This window comes from Fringilla coelebs (genome assembly GCF_963513975.1).
Source record: "Fringilla coelebs genome assembly, chromosome: 4".
NCBI classification, from domain to species: Eukaryota; Metazoa; Chordata; class Aves; order Passeriformes; family Fringillidae; genus Fringilla; species Fringilla coelebs.
This window is the reverse complement of record NC_140032.1, coordinates 39,293,957-39,317,423: the sequence shown is the minus strand read 5'-3', so window position 1 is coordinate 39,317,423 and position 23,467 is coordinate 39,293,957. Positions and strand designations below refer to the sequence as shown.

The following is a 23,467-nucleotide window of genomic DNA, read 5'->3' as shown; positions in this document are numbered from 1 at the left end:
GCAATGAAAATGTGTATGACTTCATAAGAAAATATCAGCAATGGTTAGCATGTTCTTGTTCACTTCTCCATCCTGTCTGCTTTTCTTGCTGTATACATTAAATTTATTATATCACCAGTACCCTTATCTCTAGATGTCTCTGCCTTCGAGAAAGAAATTTTTTATGACATAGAAGAAGAAACTCATGTATTCAGAGATTGGGATGTACTCTTCCAAAGTGAAATTTTATGTATCTTCCAACATCACTTTTGTAATTCATGTTTTGTTTCTCAATGAAAGTCAGTGCAAGAGGGTTTAAAGGTCTGAGATGACCTGATTTGGAAGTCATGAAGAAGGTTATAGTCATTACTTCAAAATATATATTTGGATAATTATTTCAGCCATAAAGAAAATATTGCACTTTGAGAAACATCATATTTTGGAAGGTGGAAGATATTTTGCAGGCCTTTCTATGAAGATGGGTTGTGGCATATGGCCAACATGTCAGCCTCCACAAAATGAGATCCAACAAGTTTTCCCTTGCTTACCATTTTATCTTAGCTTGAGCTGTTAAACTGGAGCTGCAAAAGAGGTGAAATCGCTAAGGGAATAATAAGTAGGCAAGCAAAGAAATATGTATGTTAATTCTTCTGTGGGAATATAACTTTTCTTATTTAAAAAAATTTACTCCAGACTGTGCTTGATATGCTCCTTCAATTAAGAAGTTAATAAAGCTAGAGTATTTTAATATCTTGCTTTCCCAGCAAAATGTTTTTGTATGCATTTAGGTCTGATAACAATATTTTCCTGATTCTGTACACTAGAAAAATAGGTCATCTGCACTAAAAGTATTAACCCAGGTAGCATTTGCATGATGACAACAAAATCTTCCTTCCACACTGGAGGAAGGAAGGAAAGGAAGAAATTAAATTATTAGTGTTGAAGTTTTTCTACTATCACAACTGTTCATACACAAAATTTCTGCTGCTGTTAAACTTCTACAGTCATGCTGTATTTCTGTCTTATTTACTTGACTAATAAACTGTGTTTGTAGGTGAGATGAGTGAAAGCCGTGCAAAAAAAGTTCGAATAAAGGAAGTTGATGGCTGGACTCTAAGGATGCTTATTGATTATATTTACACTGCTGAAATTCAAGTTACAGAAGAAAATGTGCAGGTAAGACTGAGAATATTTTTTGCAACAAATGAGATGCAATGTGCAGAGTCATTTATTTTGTCATTGTGGTTCAACTTCAACATGGGAAATCCCATCTGTAAACTGGAATACTTTCAGACCTTGTGCTTACATAGCAAGTTGTCATGCTGTTTAAATTCTGAGTCAAATTCAAAGACAATTCAAGTAAATGAAGAGTTAGTTGACTTTAGTGGTCTTTGCAATCAAACCTTATGCAATGCAATAAAATAGATGGTCTACTTTGCCTAAAATTAATGCTGTCAGCCACCTCTGTACCATCTCTTCTCTAATATTTAAGTGAAATTTACATAAGTAAAGTAGATTTATTCCTTAATGTGAAACCATGTTGTCTCATTAAGCTGTCCTGTTTATCTTTTTCCCTGTTAGCCTGCACAATAAAGTACTTTTTCCTGCTCAATCTCTGTAACTTGCCAGTTACCAGCTGTGCAGAAATGTTTAGCTACCACTTTTTTTTTTTTTTAATTAAATCAACTAATATCTATCATGAAGTTTTTGTCTATCCCACACAGAATTAATAAGTTTTTCCTATTGGCTGTACCTTAAGATGAAGCTTCAATTGGAATAAAACAAATACTAGCTTAGAAAATATAGCTTCCTGCATTTAATATTTTCTAAATGGAGGTGGACTTAAGATGGACAGAGTAGATTTTCCTTCCAGTATCTTTTGAGATTTGTTCTAGAGGTTTGATAAGTTTCAAACTAGTTGCATAAGGGGTGATGCATTTAAATCTCATGTTTTCCTTGTACTGCTGTGCTCTTCTTTCTATTCTTGCTCAATGCCAAATAACTGGTTATTAGCAGTTATTTTGCTGCTTTAGCAGGGTGCAAAACCATGTTGCTGTATTTGTCATTGAAAACTTCTGTTACAATTATGTATTCTGAAATTAATTGCTTTTACTGGACATTAGGCTGAAATTAATAGCATTTTATTGGCTGATGAATCCAATGGGGACACTGCTTGCCATGCTTGACTGAATACTTCCTGAAATGAGAAATGCTGCCCACAAAATATCCTGCTACTAAGACTTCCATATCTTAGGTCATATCGTAAGTCATTTAATTCTGCAAGACTAATTTCTTCTCTTTATTAATGACTTGTTTCTCTTAAGAATCTTCCTTTTTAAGGAATTGTTCTAGTCTGATGATGAATGTGCATAGTGAAAAAAAAAAAGACTGAAATTATGTTGTATTTTACCAACCTGGTGGTTGCCCAAATCTCTGTATCACTGTGGAAGATCTTGAGCAAATCCAGTGCTGTCAGTGATTCCCTGACAAACCTCTTGCTGCTTGATCATTCTGGCTTTTCATCCTTAAAGTAGAAGATTTTGTCTTGCTGACAGAACTTGATGTTGTATATTCAATCCATAAGATTGGAGTGGATTTAACAGGCAGTCCTACTGTATTTTGGCTGTAGGTGCTGCCTAGGAGGAGGCATTATCACCTGTCCTTGGCAATGCTGACTCTTCCATGTTAGTAGGGAGGAAAAGCATTAAATTTCTTCCTCATACAGGAGTCTTTGAACACCAGAAATCCACAGGTTTAAGTGCTCATGAGTCTGATAGGGCTTTAAATTTCATGGTTTCAGGTTATCTGTCTAAAGATAGATATCTGATGGTGCTGGGGATGTTAGTATAAATAATATGGCTTGGTGAGTGATATTACAAGTTTGTTGTTACTTGAGTATTGAGAAAAAAGTCAGGCTTCTAAGTTGGGTTTTGATTTTTTTTCCAATATAATTGCACTTTAATGTTGATGGTGAATATACTTGTAATATGACTGTATTGTATGTAAGCTTACTTTGTCACTTTCATCCTTTTTACATTATTATTACTAGATATGTAGAGTTTATTTGCGTTACAGCAGAAATAAACACTGTGGATAAAAATAAATATGCTGATACAAATTCTTTTCCTTATGCTTGAAAGTCAAGACGGGAAAATTGTTACTGTGACTTTCTGGAAACCTAGAAACCTAGTGCAGATTGTCAGGCCTTGGTTAAAAATGTGTTCTCTCAATAAGCGTGTTGCATGCAATTGAGATTAATTCTAACTCTCAATTTCTTGTCTATATGACCTAGAAGATATCATGAAATTTTGGTAGTTGTTAGGAATTTATCTTGTAGGACTACAGAAGTGGGAAAACTGAAGATGCCATTTTATGTTTGGATTAATGTGTTGAACTGGAGCGTCAGCTTCTAGTTATCTGCTTATGATTCTTATTCTGAAACCCTTGGTGGTATTTCAGGTGTATCATTCCATCTCTTCAGGTTATACATAGTAAGAATAGGTATTGAATTAATTTCTAATATGTGATACAATGTTTGAAGAGGGTGTGCAAGCTTCATGTTGAAGTAATGTAGAATTGCTAAGTAGTTCTTGGTATTAAAATAGCTGCATTGTATATTTATGAAAACTAATTATAAAGGAATACATAATCATAGCCCAGCTCATTGGTCTTTCTCAAGGGGCAGGTTAACTCTGAGCTTCTTTCCTTAGAATCTTACTTGATCTAGATGCGGACAGGAGAGTGCTTCCTGACTGTGCCTTTGCGGCTTGTCAGTGAGAGCTGTCCATTTTTTTCTCACCACTCTCCTGTTCTAACTTATGTATATTTTTGAGCAGGTGTGGAAGTAGAAAACTTAGGTGTAAGTCTGTGATTGAGGAGAAAACCACATTCATTTAGCCCATAAACTATGAACACGGGAGGCTCTCATCACTGGATGTTATTGCTACATTAGCTAAATACAAAAGAACATTTGTTCTTTTCTTCAGTTCTTGGTTCAATAGGTTCCCCCCAGCCTGCAACAATAAGACAGCTGGTATGTGAATGTGTACATTCTTTTAGTGTTTGTCCTTCATTTAGAACAAGTTATTTTATAATTCATCTCTAGTGGCACTAACTTTGCATAATGCCATACCAGTGTTTCTGCTGTATTTACATATTAAGTCACATTTTTCTGCATTCTTAACTCTTTGCTTTTCCCCTTTTTTCTTTCTTTTTTTTTTTTTAAGGAATGAAATTTAATGTCAGACTTGGTGCAATATCTCATTCTTCATATTTTAAGAAGGGAATATCCGAGTTGATGTTTTCAGAAGGCAAATTAACTTTCTTCCATATCAAATTTTTTTGATATCCATATAGGTATTAACTGCATGCAGTGCACAATGTGGGAGAGTTGGTTACTATAAGAAGCTCATGCGTGAGTAACTCTCCCACGCTATGCGAATGCACTGCAGCCCCTTTTTAGTCAGCTGTGCACCTCAGGCCTCTCCTGAGCACTGATATATTGGAGGAGAAATTCCTGCAGTTGTTGGTGGGCTGTGGATGTGTCATGGGCTTTAGAGGCCAGCCTGATACAGGCTGAGTAGAACGTGATTTGAATAAACACAGGTTAGGTGATTGGGTTCCTTTCTGATTCCCTGCTACAGGTCTCTGTTCCTTTAATTGTGTTTATACAAATAATTGCTGGACTGTTTTATAAAGCAGATCACTGAACTCAAAAAAGCATCTGACAGCATAACACTCTGTATCTCCGCTTCCACCCCACATGGGTTTTTGGGGGACTTTTGAGTTATTCTTAGCTTGGATCACAGCCCTGTCAGTTGTTTTCACCCAAAACTTGGGCTGAGTGTATTGAAGTGTAGGAACATACACCAGTGTTGGGAGTAGATGTTTCTCTGCAGCCTGGGGCAAGCATTACAGGTAGTTTCACTTTGCTACTACTGCTGTCTTGCTTTTGGACAAGGTGAGTGCATGCGAGAGTAGAAGAGAAAATCACAAAAAAGTTGTATTTTTACAATTGTGTAACTCTGTCCTAGCATATTTTTTCTTTTAAGAATTTTGTTAGTTACAACAAATATGAAGTCGAGAATCTTTAATAGGGTCGTATAAGAAGTATCATTTTTTTCTGCTGATTTTCTGAAATTATTCAAGAACAGTGTTTGCATAGTAATAAGCATATTATGAACAGTAATATGTATGCATTTTTTTTTTGTAAATCTTACTGTTCACGCAGATTGCCATAAAAAGCACAACAGAGATGCTTCTATTTGTATGGTGTCAATGGGTGTGGGCATAAGAGTTGACAGCACATTTGATTTAAGGTGCTGTCAAAACAAGGTTCAAAAAAGCAGCTGATTTCCCCAAGAAATCCTCAAAAAAGAAGATCCTAATGTTGTCCCAGCTATTTACTAAGGTAGACATTCTTCAGTACCATGTTTGGTAGTATGGGCTTCGACTATTCTTGCTGCGCATCATCACCTCTAGCTGATCAGTGTTGCATGGTTGTTGAAATCCTGAAAAATCCTCAAGGCTGAAAATGAGCCTGTGCCTCGCACCAAAACCCAGAGAAGTCCCACAGTTTAAGAAAACAGATGTGTTCTTTTTAAGATGGCCAGCTTCTGAATTATATTTATGGCATGACCTGCAAGGATTGGGTCATGCTATAAGTTGGACTGAGGGTACGTTAAAGGAGCATGAAGGAGAGGGAATGTGATGTTACAAGGAATAGCATAAAAGATAATTGATGCTGAGCTCAGAGAAGTGAAACAGTGACTGAATGTATCTAGACTTGGCAGAACATATTTAATCTAATAATGGAAGCTGGGTAATAATCCTTAGGTGGTTTATTCCAGTTGCTTTAATAGTTTTTCTAGTTCAAAAGGTAGGTAGTATCTGACTTAAATGTTCCTGGTCTATATTAGACGAATTAATAGTACTTCCTTCTGTCGTCTTGTAAAGCAACTTGTTGCTGTTTTGCTGCAATAATCTCATGTATTGAATGACTGTTCTTATTCATATACTTTAATATTTTTCTTTAGGCTAAACATCACAGACTGTTCTTTGGAGACAGAAGTTTCTAAATCTTTTACAATTCTGCTTCTCTTCTGCTCTTCTAGTCTCCTTGCATTTTACCTATATCTACATATTTAACGTGCATTGGCCAAATTGGTCCATTTAGGCATTGTTACTGCAGACAAGAGTGAAACTATTATCTTGTGAATAAAAACTACAGTGTTTGATTCTTTATGTCATTGATATTCTGGTAACAAGACATTGATTCTAATAGTCAGTATATGTTTGTGCTGGTAGAGAGAGTAAGAATGAGAACCTGAAAGTAGTCATACAGTGGGAGAAAGAAATTGTAGTACCTTTTCATTTTGGTAAAAGCCATTTTGAGGAATTTGTTGTTTTAAGCGTTTATGTTTATTAGCATAATACTTCTAATGAACGAAAACTGCAACCAATGGAAGTCATTGTCTGATTTAATAGTAGTAGCATGTTTTTCGGTAAGTTTAGTGGGCAAGACTTCAGGTTCACACCAGGAATTTTCTGTTAGGAAGAGATGCTAAGAGATACTGTTTGCAGAGTACAACCACATGTTAAAATTGCTTTTAATAAAAAAATGTTAAAATTGCTTTTAATTAAAAAATGTAAAGAAATTAAGTATTTTCATTTTGGATAAGTGTTTAATTTAAAATTCACCGATAACAGAAAAAAATAGCACTGAAGATCTTGTAAAATTATATCTATCTGGTTTAGGGGTGGAAGGGCAGGACAGAAGCAAGATATGTACAAGTCATTTTAAAACTGAAAGAAAAATGTATAAGGGAGCATTGCACAAAATAGAATGCAAAATAATGAACAATGGAGACTTGTGTATGTGGAGGAGGACAAAAACCCCCAACAAACTAGCAAGGAGTAGATATCAATTTCAATAAAATGTAGTGGAACTATGTATGATCACTAAGATGAAATCTATAGAAAGATGAAGTCTGCATTTACTGTGCCTAATCTTCACTGGATACTAATTTAAAGGCAAAAATAAAATTTTGTGCATGAAACATTCCTTATTTGCTCTTCTGCTTAGCACTAGAATCAAATCAGATAAAAATATTCAGAATAAACTGTTGTATTGTACTTAGAATTGGTGTGCTTATGATGTACCCCATGCAGTGTTATGTGGGTAGGATGTGAAATAATCTGTTAGGGGCTACAAGTTTGTTCTGAAACTTGTATTAGCTGAATGTCAGATTTAGTAATGGAGTCGTTTTTTTCCCCCACATCTGTGTCTCATGATAGTCTCAGATTCTGTCCTGCAGTACCCTTTTTACTGAGGGTCAGGTACACCAGTTCACCGGAGTTTACTTTGAAAGCAAGTTCAGGATCATGATGGAATATCCATTTTAACAACTTACTGTTGCACATCAACTGAACAACAGCAGCTAGTTGGGTGTGCTTTTAGCTTGAAGAAAATACAGAATGACTTAATACAAGCCAGTTTATAAGACTGATCTCTTTACATAATATTTGCCACAGTCTTTGAGCATATACATGATCAAATTAATAGAGTTTATATTCTGGTAATGTTCAGAGCCATACTAACTTTGTATCTCAGCTGAGAGTCAAAATACTCCTAGTAATACTGTGATACTTTTCAAGCTTTATCCTTGAAAACAAGTGTTTTGTGTGTATGAACAGGTGACTAAAGTGTCTTTATATGAGTTAACTCATATACTGTGATGTGTGAAGAGCATGAAGCATATGTTTTGGAACTAGTTGTGCTTTAGATATCTACCTTGGAATGTTTTTCAGGAGTCTGTGGGCCTGCCAATAAAGTATACCTTCAAACACTGTAGAACTTCTCTTTTCCCTTATTGGATCAAAAAGATGTCCCTCCCTTTCAAAGGGGTCTATCCAAAGGGGAATATTTTCTTTATGAATATTGGAAGTTTTCTTTGTTAATTTGGGTAGATTTTTCCATTTTATAATCCAAGGCTGACTTCGCAAAGGTTCTTCACAAATGTGTGATGAGGCATTGTAAGAGGAGGGAGTTGAATTCAGTGCTTGAGCAGAGACATGCATTCTATGTCCTGGAAGTGTGCCTGCTGCCGTGTAAGTGGGTGGAAAAGATAAAAGAAATATTTATTCAACTGAACTGAATCCTGTGAAGCTTTCACTGAATCTTATAATGCAGTAGGTTCTGTTTCAAATACAAAATACATATTTTATATAAGAAACTGGTTTGAGAGAAGGTAATGCTGAAATTGCTTCTATGGGAATTGGCTGTTTTCCTTCAGAGAACCAAAGAAAGAGATGTGTGGAAAAAAATGCCACACTTAGAAGCCTAAAAGGGGCAGGAAGGGAATGTCTGATCTTGATGCATTGACAGATGTGCCTCTAGCCACCTCTTCCTTAAAAAGCTTTTAGTAATCAGGGAAAGCTTAAATAGAAGTATATCTTGAGAAGAGTGGGTGCTGGCAGGCTGGATCTAGGCAATTACATCCCTGCTGGTCATGATTAACACCTTGCTTGTCACCAAGAGACCACTTGATACAGGTCCAGTATGTCCCCAGTCGTGCACTCTACTGAAATGCAGGGCTCCTAAAGAAGAGTTTATTGTAAATTAGCAGCAATTTCAAATAGATGATGATGTTCTAGACAGTGCAGTTTGGTGATGACAGCAGGGGTCATGATAGCAGTTTTTGTAGCTAGAAGCAGTCACAGCATTCTAGCAGATAAAAGTAACTTAATAAAACTTTCTGCTGTACCACAGGCTAATCAGGTTAGCATCTCTGAAGTTTGCTGACTGGTTTCATAAAGGCCTTTTAGTTGCTTGCATTTGCCTCTATTGACTAATCACAGTTTCCTGATAAAGCATTTAGAAATCATCCCTATAGTATTTATTAATTGAGTAGAATTTTGAGGCATGTTTTAAGCCAGTGGGTTGTTGTTGTGGCTGTCCCTGTCCTGTCCCCACTGATTCTTTGTGTAGATTTCCTCTTGCATCTCCACAGTGCCTAGACAGTCACTCCATCTTGGTTTGGCTTCCAAAGTCTTTCCTGCAGTACATGGCTGCTTACATGTTAGGGGCTGGAGATGGGGTATTGGACCATGTGAGTATTCCTCTGAGCTGATTTATTGCTAAAGTCTGCATGCTTCTAAAGAAGAATGCAGTCAGGTCAGATATACCAATCCTATTGAAGATAACAGCGATACTTATTTTGTTGTGGGTTTTTTTTTTCTTTCTAGAGATAATTTTTTTGAAGTAAATAAGTGTAAGTTATTTCTTTTACTGTTTCTGAAATAGTGAAGCAATATTGCACTGATTCTCCTGTCAATAGCCACGGTAGATTCTTTCAAAAAATGAAAATTGCTTTGACTTTATGTTAAAGTTTGTTGATAGCATCTTTAGAGGTGAAATCTGTGAATTTTTTTCCTGTGACTTAAATTTAACTTGCCAGCAAGCCTCAGCAAAATATCCCAATACAGCGCATGTTCTTTTAGACAGACTGGTATGCCAAATCTTAATTAAAACTGTACAGCTGTCTTTTAAGCTGTTCATATAGTTTTATTTTTCTGAGCTGATACTGAATTCTGATTTCCAAATGATCTCCTATAAAATTTTGGACAGATTTGGCTTCCTGCCTTCAATATATCATGAGTAAGGTGCTAATTATTGAGCCCTGAGGTGGCAGGTTACAATGCTGCTTGTTTCTGAGATAATTAAAATATTTGTCATGGGCTTTGGTTCCCTTATCTTACATATCCTGGCTTTTTCCAGACTCAGATTAATCTTGAAAACACCATATTTCCACCATCATATTTCATTTTACCATCACTTTTTGCTTTGCCTTCACAAAAACTTAAAATGTGCTGTCCATAAACTCACTTCTTTCTTTCTTAATATGTTTCAGGCAACTGCACAAGTTCTTTAAAGTCTTTTCTTTTTCAAAAAATGTTTTATGTAATCAAGCTAGTAGTGTCAAAAACTATTTGATGTTTGGTGATCTTATTTCCCTGACACAGATATTAAAGCTTTAGGAGGAGATGGAGTTCTTTATTGGATCATCTTATAGAGCCTTAAAAATAAACAAGCCTTTGGCCTTTCTGCTCATCTCCATTTTGGCTGCTGTGGCATAGATACAAAATTATGAAAGCCTAGGCAAAGTCTGAAGTTGTATTCAGTCATTCTGGTTAAAATGCTTTATGAAACTGGCTCATCCTAATGAGTTTATGATTAAAACAGGATTAACTGATGTTTTTAAATTCTGATGTGTGTTGAAACTACATGATAATCCAAACTTTCACTTTTATTCTTTTATGACAGTACGCTTCTAATAATATTAGGGGCTTGCTGACACTGCAGAGAGATCCTTAAATCCAAGTTGACATGAGTTTCATTGGAAACCCTATTCATAGAAACATGTTTAGGTCTTACTGGGCAAGAACTTAATGCTGGGCTAAACAGCCTTATAGTGTGCTCTTTGGTTGTGTGCTGAAAGACTACCACTGTGTTTTGCTATTGTATGTATTTTATTCTTAAGGCTTCAAGCAACCATCTGGTTACCTCCTTTTGACCTATTTTTGTATTTATGACAACAGCTTTGAGGATTTTAATAATATGAGGAGCTGGAGGAGAGACAGTGGCACACTCCTTGAATTTATATGCATTGTAAGACATGTCAGGCAACAGTAAGTGATCTCATTTTTTCCACTGAAATAATCCTAGTAGGCATTCTTCATTTGCTTATATGTGCCTGCTTGTCAGGAGTGTAGGAGGGAAGGCAAAAGAGGAGCGTGATCTCTTTACAGGCGTATTTTATTACAAATATAAGCTTCATTAATTTGCACTTTAAATTAATAAGCTTCACCTAAGAGCTGCTGACCAAAATACTAAGCAAACAGCTTTGCTGGAAAATTTAATACTTTGTTTTATTTTTAAATGCATTTAAATTGTATATTTCTCTACTTTTTTCATAGCGTATCTTCTGTGATTTTAGCTATTATATATGTGCAAAGTAGAACTGGCTGGTTTTTGGGGGCACATTATTATTCTGTGCACTGCAGAATTGCTACAGTTGCTATATTGTCACTCCCCTATGTTTGTTTTTAACTGAGGAACTGGGTTTTTGATGTGGCTGAAGATGTGTTCCAAAGCCTCACGCTTATTTGATAGATGTTTGATGCTCTCTTAACGGATTTCCTTTTCTGATCTGGCTTGCTTGGTGGTATGTGACAGGAGGAAATCACACTGTGTGCTCAGTGTGAGGAAAGCATTAAGGGTTGCTGAAACTGGTAGCCTGATAACAACTAGGTGGCTGCAGCTCCATATCTTCAAGCCCCAGCCTGGCAGTGAGGCTGAGCTTGCCTTTGCAGTAGGTACATGCACAATCACATGTGTACAGTGCATGCTGCCAGCCCCACAGATCAGTGCAGGCAGAAACACTCACCTGGTGTCTCCATGCTCTCTTGAGCTGGGCTGTCTTCCTAAAGAGTCTCTTGGACTTGTCTATTCAATCTCTTTTGTATTGGTAAGACAAACTGAATAAATACAATTCATACTACTTCATTTAGGGATGAATTCTTTCCCGTGTCCTCCCCTGGCTTATAGAGGATAGTGAAATTCAGAAGGTAAGTAGCAAAAGGAGTCTGCAGAGAAATCAATTGCTGTGTCTGTACAGCTGTAGCTGTGGTTAAGGCTCAGGGAAAAATGGTGGCAGGACCACCAGAACCAGGAGAAACAGATGTGGCACAGATATGGCAAAGACTCTCTCCTGAGTATTCACATTTTTATGTTCCTGCCTTTTTTTTCTTTCCCTTCTGCAGATATCTTACTGCTATTTCTCTCTGTCCTCCAAATGAAGCTTTTTAATTTTTTTTTTTTTTTTGGCCATCTGAATGGGGATCCAAGAACTTTTTTCGTAAAGAAAATTGAGTAGGCAGAAGGATGTGAGCCTTGTAAGTATGAAAAGATGAACCTGAATGGACATTGGAGCTGTTGTACACTGGCTTGTAGGTGCCAAAGAGAAATACATAAGGGAGAAACAGAACTGAGAATGAGCGCCAGAGAAAAAATTAGTCGAAAATGTGGATCAAAAGGTATGAGGAGTGAAATAAAATTGTCCCAAGACTGTAAAAGACTGTCTTGGACTATCAAGTGCTAGTGTGTGTAGGAGGCAGAGAGTCATACTTTTTCCAGAGAGAGACTGTTGTCTTGTGGACTGAATCACAGATTTCCCCTGTCTCAAAATCTCTGTACCTTCAGAAGATGTTTGGGTGTTCTGATTTTTTGTGTTTTGGTTTTGATTTGTTTTTTGCTTTTTCGCTTTTTTGTGTTTTGTGGGGTTTTTTTTTTTTTTTTGTGGGAGGGAGAATGTGGGTTGAGGTTTATGAAACCACTTGTTTCTGCTTATTTGGAAGAGACTTGTGGGCAAAGGCGGTGAAGAGGCTTGTAGCTTGGCTATGTCAGCATGGTCTAAGCAAGAGCCAAGGAATGAATCAGAAACTCTTGGAGGAGGTGATGGGGTGAGAGAGAAGTGGGGTTGAGGCAGGAGTGTATTACAGAAGAGATACTGATCTGTAATCATGCACTTCAGAAGCATGTGATTCTGATTACTGTGGGAGGTGAATGGGAAGTCACCAAGGGATTTAAACAGGCATGTTTAATTTAAATGATAAAAAGAATAAAACACTTCTACTCAGCACTTCAGCTCTAAATATAACATCTATTCATTTCCTGCATATTGTTTCTTAAATGAGTGATTTAGGAGAGTGTGTGGGCTGTCAGAGCCATGCACGAGAAAGGTGCCAAAAAGTAATTAAGGTAGAAAGTCCCAGTTACACCAACAGACTGTGCAAGGTGCATCCTCTTACATATCAAGGATAGGCTTAGAGAGAGGGGCAAAAGATGAAGTGCAAAAGCAAATGAATAAAAATATCCAATCACTAGAGCAAATAGGATTTTATAGGCATATTTGTAAAAATAATGCTTGCATACCCACAGAAAAGAAACTTTTGAAGTGAGGTGGCTGAGACTGTATGAAAATGTTATGTTCTGTAGCTGGCTATTCCTTGGAATTTCAGCTCATGTTTTAGTAAATCACAATGTCATTAGTGATCCTGAGCATTATAGAGATTATCAAGGATTTGTTTTTTGTTACTGGCAGGTGAGATAAGGAAAGTTCAAACTTCTCATATGTTTCAGAATTCTACTAATGAGTTGTGTGATAGCTACTAAAAACCTCCTGTAATTCTTAGAGTGGTCCAGAAATAACCATATCAAAGGCTTTTGAAAGTCAAGTTAGTTATAGTCCCTCCTAAATTGTCACATGATGAGCAATAAATAGATCAAAAATCCCTAGGGAGGAAAGGAACAAATAGGAATAAATAGTTGGGTATCGAAGTGATTGTAATGTGTCACAGGCTTCCAAAGGACCTATTTCCTTTAGTTTTGGAAAGCAGGTAGCAAAATATGTAAGTGGTGAACTGGTTTAAGTATTTTTTTCAAGATCAGACAAAAATAGAAAATCTCACTGCTTTCTAGCTAAGCTAGATGTCAGGCTATCATGATCACAGACCAAAATTAATGTTGGAAAGTGTAAAGTAATGCACGGAGAGAAAAAAATTGAATTACTCCTACATATTGCTATGTTTTACATTAACAGCTTTTCCTAGTATAGAATAACATACTGAAGTCACCTTAGAAAAACTTCTGCTATTGTAAAATAGTGTCTTTAAAATGGAGCATAAAAAATGGCACAGCAGTATCTACAGCATGTCACTGTAGAAATCTGCATTATCACCTGGAACACTGTTGGATGGTCTAAAATATGACAGGAATAGCATGCTTTGGGGAAAGGCTTAAAGCCATTAAAGACGTGGAAAAGCTTTTGAGAGAGGAAGGGAATTCAGGCCTTTTCTAGGTTGACTGTGAGTTGACTAAAATAGGACTCTTATTTTTCTTCCGGTGTCTATTTGTTTCAAAGACTACATACACACTTGTAAAGGGTAAAATGCTGAAAGATAACAAGCTTTTCTTTAGAATAGCTGGAGAAGTGCACAAAACATATATGTACATCCATGGAGTTGTTAGTATGTTTAAGGTTAGTATGTTTAAGGCCTGGATTTTACCTATTATATAAACATTCTTCTGGAAAACTGTGAAGTTCTAGACTAGCCTGGAAGCTATTTTTAACTCTTTGTTTTATGGTCCACCTGGGATTGGGATTCCATTGAGCAGAATTACAGCAACAAACTCTAAGTATGGTGTGACCTAAAAGAGTTTACAGACTTGAGTAGACTATTTCTCAGGAGAATTTGTGGCTGCCCCATCCCTGAAAGTGTTTAAGGCTGGGTTGGATGGTGCTCTGTGCAATTGGGTCTAATAGAAGGTGTCCTGCCAGTAGCAGAGGGTTTGGAACTAGGTGATCTTAAAAGTCCCTTTCAACCCAGGCCATTCTATAATTTTTTAAAAAAGAAAAAAAAGGAAAAAAGAGTATCAGATATGATGACTGTTGGGTAGATCAGAAGTAATTAGTACTGACATCACAAGTTTTGTGATCCCAAAACCTGATGCCTTCATCGTGCCTTGATGGGATGTGGTTGCCCTTTAGCTAAACATTAATAATGGAGGTGTGTAAACTGCCTTCTCAGACCGACAGTTTGTACAACTTTTCTGAGTCATTAAAATCATCCCACTGCTAGGCAGGGCTAGAGATGCTTCTAGTCAAGTTGGATGAAAGCAGCTACTTTTCTCTCAGCTACAACTTTTACTGTAGGCATCCATGTCTCTATTTCTTTGTATGACCATTAAGCTACCTGTGGCAAAACCTGAAAAGTAGCCCTTGACAACTTAAAGGCAGAGGTCATTTGCTCAAATGAATGTATGTGTGCTTGTCCACCTCCCTGTAAAATTCAAGGTGCTTATTATGAGTAAATTAGGTCACTTAAAGAGACTCCATGGTTGACCTCTCTTACCTGCAGGTAGATTCAGGACATGCAAGATGGAAGCTGCATAAAGGCTTCCTTGAAAATGTTTCTGTTTTCTTGATATTGGTTGGGCTTTAAATTGTGAAATGTATGTACTAAACATGCATCTGCAAAGAAAAATCAAATAGGAAGCTGTAGATGCTATTTACTTTGGGAATTTTGGCTCTACATACCTGAATTTTTAAAGCACAACATCTAGATTAAAGCATTTATGAAATTTGTCACTAAGCCTAATGCTTTTTTTTCCGAGGAAATCCTCTGTCACATTTCTAGAATATAATTATGGTCTGTCGTAGGAAACTGAATGATAAGTAAAAGATTATCTTAATAAACTACAAAAACATAATTATGGTAAAAGCTTGAAGTAATCAAATGTGTTTTGAGTCCACTGAAGGACCATTTACTGCATATTAGATGTTAATCTTGACATAATTTTTGTATTGAAGATAAGCACCATGGACAGAAATAATTTCTACTTCATGCTATTTCTGTTGTCCTTAGTTCTTGGTTTTGTATTACTTTAAGACTTGGTAGTATATGTCTTCTGTACCAGAGAATGAAATAATAGAGCAAGCAAATGTTCGCAATCTACTATCCCAGTTATGCTGCTGTTTGTTTCCTGCCCATGTTTAGGATTTTGCGAATGGCATTTCAAGCCCTCTCTTTTAAATTGCCAGAAAATGCTCAGTTATCCTAGGAGAACAAACCTTGTTTGTCACAAGTCAGTCTGTAACATACAAAAAACCCCAGCAAACCAACAATTCCTTCCTTCCCCTCTCCCCACCTCATCAAAGGTTTTTCGTATACTTCAGGAAACAGCAAATGAACGTTTTTAGTTTTTTGTCAACCCTTTGCATCTTCAGTTTTAGGCCATCCTTTGGAAACGATTCTATCGTAGCGATCTTTGGTATACCCAAAGTGATTGTTTGTGTCAGTGGGGTGTGGGCTGAGGCTGGTCTGGCGCTGGAGGCTGAGTTGCTGCAGTTCAGTGCCATGGCAGAAGCTCTCTGAAAGCTCAGAGCAGCAGCTGATGCAGCGATTCTTTATGTGGGTCAGCCTTTGCAGGAAGAAAGCAATCCATGCAGTGCGAGTTATGTTATCCTGCCTACTTAATCTTTTCAGCTTCTTCTAATCCTTCTGCAGGGTAGCTATGTATATGATCTGACTGCATAGCACTTCTGGTGCTGTAATTAAAGAAGAAATTGTCCAGTTCCTGAGTGACACAATATCAGAAGTAGCTTTGTTCAGACTCGAGTTAGTCTTGTTTAAATTATGCTGTCCCTAAGAAAATATGATGGTGTTTTTATGCAGCTGTGTAATCTTCTAAACACTGAATTAATTAAAGTATGATGAAGGATTCTGAGCTTTCATTTTAGATTACTTACTATACACATACTTAAATTCAGTGGCCAAACTTCAAATCAAGAACTTTGTTCCTATAAAATCAAAATATCTGCAATTTTTTTCACTGAAAGAAAAATCTAAAACTTTAACTAAAATTTTTTTAGGTTCATTATGTTTTACTCCAAGTGAGAGAATGTTTCATTTCTATTGGCAGTATGTGTTAAGAGAAGAAAAGGATATGAAAGGCGAAGCTCCTGCCTATTAACAGAAATAACCATCAGACTAGGAAATCAATCTGTCTCTCTTGTGTGAAACCTTATGCCAAAATGTACTTTCATGTGGTGGTTAAGGCACTTTCTGGTAGAGATGTAGGAGAACCCTGAAGCCAAGAAAGACTGCATGGTTCTCCCTTGCAGACTAGATGGATATCCCTCATTTTAGTGTATCACTTAAATAAGTGACTCTTCTGTAATTTCTTTTGCTTCATGAATCTTGCTTCTGCACTTCAGCAGCCACTAAGTGGATCCCAAATCCCTCCCAAAACATCCACAACTACCCCTTTCAAAAAAACCCCAAGAAAACAACAGAAAACCCACCTCTGTACCTAATGTTTTTATTAATAATTAGTAGTTCATTCAGACTAATCTTTTTAGGTGCTGTCTCTTCAAAAGCTGCTTTTTGAGCAAATTACTTCCTATCAGTTGCATGTCATTAACTGAAGTGGACTCTTAAGTACAGATTATGATGCAAGCTAAAAAGCAGATATGTAAAACACTTTTTCCTTATCCTTCATTTTAATCTGTCACACTGATTTCCAAGCTGGGAGCTGCGTAGTATTTTTTAGATCAATTTAAAACACTACGTTTTCATGATTATTCAATCATCTTCTACTGAAGTGGTGCTCTACCAATTTGTATCTAGTACAAGGGGAATGTGAAGGAATGGGACTGTTTCTTGAGCTGATTCCCCCCTGTGATGCTATGAAACTACCACCTGCACCTTATTTTTATTTGCATAGGGCTCATTAAGCTCAAGGAAAAATTAATGCATCTTCATTGCGCAATAGCCTTGAGGATGTTGAGATATCCAGAAGATGTACTTCATAGGCTTCATGACATCATGTTCTAAACTTGCAGCTCATGCACGTCTTTAATTCCAGTGCAGCCTCTTATTTTTGTATTTTAACACTGGAACACCGTGCTTAACATGCACATGTTCATACAGAAATTCAAGCAGGGCTGAATTTTCCAAAATTGAAACTTCCACATTTTATCCCACAGATGCCTTAAAATATTTGTGTCTATTTTTGTGTTTTTGTATGCATACTCCTAAATAGCATAATTTCAATGCTGTGCTGAATGATTTTACTAGAATTTAGATTACACTTCAGTTACAAACCACAGTTTTAATTACGGCACAGATGCATGTAGATGAGAATAAAAAAATAAGATCATTTGGGTTATATTTAACCACTATGTTAATTTCCTTCTTCCCTGTGCTGTGATAATGTAAACAGCAAATAAAGGAGCTTAGTATGCTGAAATGGTTATTTAAAACTTAAAAATAAATGTTAAACCTTAATCTATTTCCTCAAGATTTTTTTTTATTACAGGCATTAACATAACTGCTGTTGTCTCAAATTTATTTCATTTTAATATTGTAACTGAAAATATGCAATATCTGTGATTAGTGAGGAGGTAACTTGCTCTTCTGTGAGCTTCTATGTTGTATTGTAGTGTGTTTGCATTCTCATGCATCTGCTTTCCTCGATTAGTGTCTTGTCTAATGTCTCAGATCTGTTTTCTTTGCTCTGATTTTTATTGGCTTATTTGCTTGAAAAGTGCTTCAGTGTTCTGAGAAATTTTGGGTTTGTTTATGTTGTGGGATCTTGTTTTCAAAACCTGCAATGTGATCTGTCACTATTTTCCTATTGACATTATACTGATCTTAATCTGGTTTTGAATTTGAGCAAATATTCCTGGCAGAAATTTTAGGATGATTACAAGAAATTTGAAAGCAGTAAAGAAAATATTGTCTTAAGTATCTTCATATGTCAGGTATCACAATATGGTCTGTCTAGGAGAACCTCACGGTACAAAAGGAATGCAAAGAGGACAGCTTGGATGGATATAAAATTGCTGGATGAAATTGATTTAAATTAGCAGGCAGAAAGCTTTAATCAATTTAAATTTTACTTTTTATTGAGCTTTTTAAAAGCATGTTGAGAGGCCAATTCCCTGAATTTTTAATATCTCCCAGGAATGGAGATTCTGCAGCTGGTTGGGACAACCTGTTCTGGGGCTTAATCAGCCTCACTTAAAAAATACCCAACAAAACACAACACAAAACAGAAAAAGCAACCTAACTCCTTTTTTTCCAGTCAGATTTTCCTATGTTCATACTTTTCCTTGTTCTGTGGCTATGCATCTTCAAGAACACTCTGGTTTACTCTTCTATACCCTCACAATAAGTAGCTGTGGACTGTAATGTCGTCTCCATTTTTTTCTTTTATGGCTGCACAAACTCAGTTTTCTTAGCTTTTCCTTGTAATGTCACATGCTCCAGCCCTCTGATCATCCTGGTGGCTCCTTCCACTGGATTTGTTCTCCCATTCTCAGCTAGCAGGGCAGCCACTGAAACCTTGTGCATTCAAGAAGTGGCACCAATCAAGGGTCTGTGCCTGTCAGGTCACCTAGCAGCCTTAGGTGGGATGAACACCCGTGTCTGGTATGAGGCACTCCAGGGCAGCTGCTCTGACCAGCTTCTTCTGGATAGTCCTTGAGGGGCATTTAATGATTGCCATGAAATTTGCTGTTTTGAAGATACTTGGTACTACATAGCGTTATGTTTTGATTTAGTAGAGACATACTGCAATATGCTGAAATCACAACACAAGCATGACACAGCACTTGAAATATACATTTGGATCACTATGCCAAAGCGATTCCCATTGCTGATCTACATATGCCCACTGTGAGGATGGAGGGCATCTCCAGTTCACCAGGAAGGAATATGTGGGCTAAAGCCCTCTCAAGCCTATGGCTCTCTTGAGTGCTCCTTCTGTTGCTTTTTTAGTTTTACACTTTTTGTGGGAGTGAGCCGTGTCACATACGTACTTCTCCCCCTGCTGGCCTGGCTTTGCTGTGCTAGCAATTATTTTAGAAAAGGCTGTTTGCATACTGGTACAGCCGTATACCTAAAGGAAAAGTCACCCTCCAGTTCCTTTCATATGGAGATAAATTTGATTTTATGCCCCTAGATGCTCATTCTTGTATTTCTTCCTTGAGTTCATCACCCATGCCCATCTTCTCTGAGCCTTCTTTCCTTGTGGAGGTTGGTTTATCACTCAGGCAACCTGTATCTCTTTGGGACTGTTTTAAATGTGTTCCTGGTAAGCTGGTGGGCCTGTGAGCACCTGTGAGCCCCTGCATGTTCCAGCTGCTCCTCACCTCCAAGCTAAACACAGGTTTGTCATGTGAGGTGAATGTGTCCAGCTGCAGAAAGATGAACAGAGTCATAATGCTGACAGGAAAAAACAGGAGAGAGAGAAGCTGCAGGCATCATTAGTACCCTCAGCCCCTGACATACTCCTGGCAGGTACCTGAAGGGCCACAAGAGAGGGCAGCAGCCTCATTTACAGGTTGATGGTTTAGTTGGGTTGTTGTGAAGGGCTGAAATTTACTCCAGTGAAAATATGGAGCCAAGTTCCAGGCCTTGAGGAGATCCCTCCTGACTATGCAGGTGACATTGCAGGTGGATTTTAAAACAAATACTTGCACCTGGTCACAGTCCTTTTTTTCTCAGTGGGGTTGGAAATATTTATTTGGCATGATGGGTGCACAGAGCTTTGGGAATAGGCATGTCACTGCAGGAAGGAGAACCAAAAGGAAATAATCAGGGAAGAGTCTTCATAGGCTCATAAGGGTTAAATCATTTGCTCTAGGAAATCTAGCAGTCATTCTGAGATTCATCACCACAATGTTGACACAAAGAAAGAGAACTCCTAATTTCTTATTTGCCATTAATAGTAATAATCTGTTCAGTTTTCTTTGATTATAAAAAAAATAGCCACGTTGAGAATAGATTTTCATAGAACATATTTTCAAGAAATCGGAGATTTTTTTCACCTCTGCATTTCTTGCAGTACAAAGCAATATGCGCAATACAGTATTTTTTGATCTTTAAAGGAAAGTTATGATACCCTCTGCTGGCTTTTTTTGGAACAGATCTGAGCTATAACTGACCAGTTTAGAGTCAGCAGCAATTAAACTTAATCTGTACCGCAGTCTTAATGTAGTATTTTTTTTCCTTTTGTTTTTTTCTGATGGATTTGTGAGGAGTTTGGGTTGCTTTGGTATTTTTTCCCTCTTTAGTTCTGTCCCTGGCTTCAGCAGAGTAAATCTGACTGTGATGGAACTGTATTTTTGAATGCAGGTTGTTATGGCTTTCAGACCAACACTTCTATAGGTACAAATGAAAATAGCTAGATGTTATCACAGCTCTTGTTGCCTAGTAACCAAAGCCCAATGTGTAATTCAACGAGATAAATTTGATGCACTTTGCTTCTCTTTTCCTTTTTAGCAGCAGAATGTAAAATACATTTAGACTTGAATGTTTTGTATTCTGATAACTAAAATGTATTGAAATCTCTAACTTTGCAAGCTCAGTTCTAGTGATCTCCGACCTGATGTAAATTTCCCATAATGAAGAGTAATCTGGTTCTTGTAACATTCCTTTACTGTTCATATAGGTATGCCAAGGTAACTGTGAATACAAATATTAAATTATTTCCTCCATGCCATTCTCAAATTTCACCGTTCCATTTTGTATTCTGATTTGATGATGATTTTATAAATTTTTCTACTGCATCCATTTATGCAGTCAAGGAATGTTCTCAGAATTATTTGCTCAACTATACTGATAATGTGCCTAAAATTATCTAAGACTGTCCTTGAATTAGTTACTGAATTTGTGATCAGGTATGAAATGTTTGTTTTATTGAGGCAAGCTGTGTAAATAAATACTTGTAGTAGATTTCTGGCATTGATTTTTGTTATGTAAGTTAATGATTAGATCTTATCACAGAATTAACCATCAAGAATTTAACTACTCACTGTTATAACTAATCATTCTGTGTTCTCGTAATATAAATTGTATTAGTGATATTATCTTAACATTTACATTAACATATGCTAAAATAAAACTATTTCACTGTACTCTTTTAACGTTGTAGTTAATAACCTTTAAGCTTACTAAAGTTATTTGGAATTGTGTGCCACTGACTTTTATGCTTATTACATCTTTTCCACTTACTCTGTTAGACTTACTAAATACTTTTAAGAATTATCCAAGATTTAAACTAATTTTAAAGTATTTTTCTTAGCAATAGTCTGTGTATCTGAGTGCAATCACATTTGTGTCTTTTCTTCATTTCTCTTTCATTAGCAGTTGATATTCAAACCAAACTCTTGTTAAATGTATGATCCTTCATTTTTCCTGTCTGTATTGATTACCAGACAATCTTGAATTGTTATTCTTCCAAGATGGTCACAGACTTCTAGGGAAGCTGAATTCTGTCCTTACTGGATTCTCTTGCATAAAGATGCTTATATTGGATGGTAACAAAAAAATTGTACAGTGTCCACTGCTTGCATGCAAATAAGATTTACATATTCTATCATGGTCTAGAAAACTTTCTTTCAAAAATATCCAACACTGAAGGCTTGGAATTGAGATGTAATTATGAAATGCTGGGAAATGCAAGAAGGGAACTTATGAATGACTATTGGGAAGAGTTTAAATAAAGCGTGAGTTACAGTTTGTGGAAAGAGTTTCCCAGTGAACAGAATGGTAGAGATGTTGCTTGTTATTGTAAATGGTATCTCTAGGGAGGTGAAATCATGCTCTTGCTGGGTTTTAACTTCTTCAGTTGCAGAATGCTGGCTGAAATCTTCCTTTGTTTTGCTCTTGGTTTTTTAATGGTTTACTTTGTTTTCTTAATATTGACAATACTCTTGTATAACATCAGAATTTAATAGGGACATTAACCAGCTCTTGCTTCTCTTTTCAGGTACTGCTCCCAGCAGCTGGTCTCTTGCAACTGCAGGATGTGAAGAGGACTTGCTGTGAATTTTTGGAATCTCAGCTTCATCCTATCAACTGCCTGGGGATTCGTGCTTTTGCTGACATGCATGCATGCACAGACCTCCTGAGCAAGGCCAACACATATGCAGGCAAGTCATCATTAGTGGAGCACACATTGATATGTGTCAGTGTGGGTGGGTTCCAGAGGAACCTGAGTTTTATCCAGGGTATTGCAGACATGTGTCTCCTGATGAAAACTGCATGTGACCTGAATGCCTTGGAGAGAAATAAAATGTGCTGGCTGGCCCACAGTTATATTTAAGCTGAATGGGGTGGCATCTTCACAGACTATTCTGACTCTGCAGGCTCCAAGCCATTTCTAATCCAGAAAGAAGCTAGCTTCCTGTTTAAAATCTTGCACCATCACTTAGGGAAGGAAATTGGGAAAGAAGAATTAAAATTCTGACAACTACCATAAGTCCATGTACGTAGGAATTACATGGGGGAAGAAATAAGAAAAAGGCATTGGGAAGAGGGGTAGCCCCTGCACTGCACTAGTGAAGAAGCAATAAATGTAATGTTGGGTATTATGTAATCAGCTTATCTTCTGAAAATCCTGTTCATCTAGCCAAAGACCTGAAATTTCTTACTGTAAAGGGTACCTATAGTCTCATCCACTTGAATCTTGTATTTCATCTGTCTCTCCAGCTCTCCTATTTTCATGCTTGGTACTAACCTTATCTTTCCTCTGTAACCAAACCACCTTCCATTTCTGTCAAATTCCCCCCAAAAGCTTCCCTTATTGTCATCATATTTTTGGAGTACTGCTGGCCTGTATGACAAGCTGCCAGCTCAACTCCTACTGTGTATTTGCTGTGTCTGTGGGGTGGATTTTAAAGCAATGCACAGTCTGTTCTTACTCTTGAGAAAAATATGCTGTGTATTGTCAGAATGCATAGTCAGGTCCACTCTTTTCTCTGCCTTCCTTCTCCTAGCACTTAGATCAGGCACTTAGTCAGGCTTAAATCAAGAGCAATAAAAAGAGAATTAAAAATTAAATGTCCTGATAAAGCTG

General features: G+C 37.0%; 1 protein-coding gene across 3 annotated transcripts in view; it reads left to right on the top strand.

Moving 5' to 3' along the window:
• Positions 1 to 23,467, top strand: part of KLHL2 (kelch like family member 2) — a 53,509-nt gene that overhangs the window by 11,096 nt on the left and 18,946 nt on the right. For 2 of the 3 annotated variants that reach the window (XM_084204235.1, XM_084204234.1), the window contains exons 4-5: positions 1,034 to 1,155; positions 22,379 to 22,541. In XM_084204235.1, the coding sequence (XP_084060361.1) occupies positions 1,034 to 1,155; positions 22,379 to 22,541 (285 nt within the window). Of the gene's footprint in view, positions 1 to 1,033; positions 1,156 to 10,662; positions 10,669 to 22,378; positions 22,542 to 23,467 lie in introns of those variants that run through there. The other variant, XM_084204236.1, reaches the window with a different exon arrangement.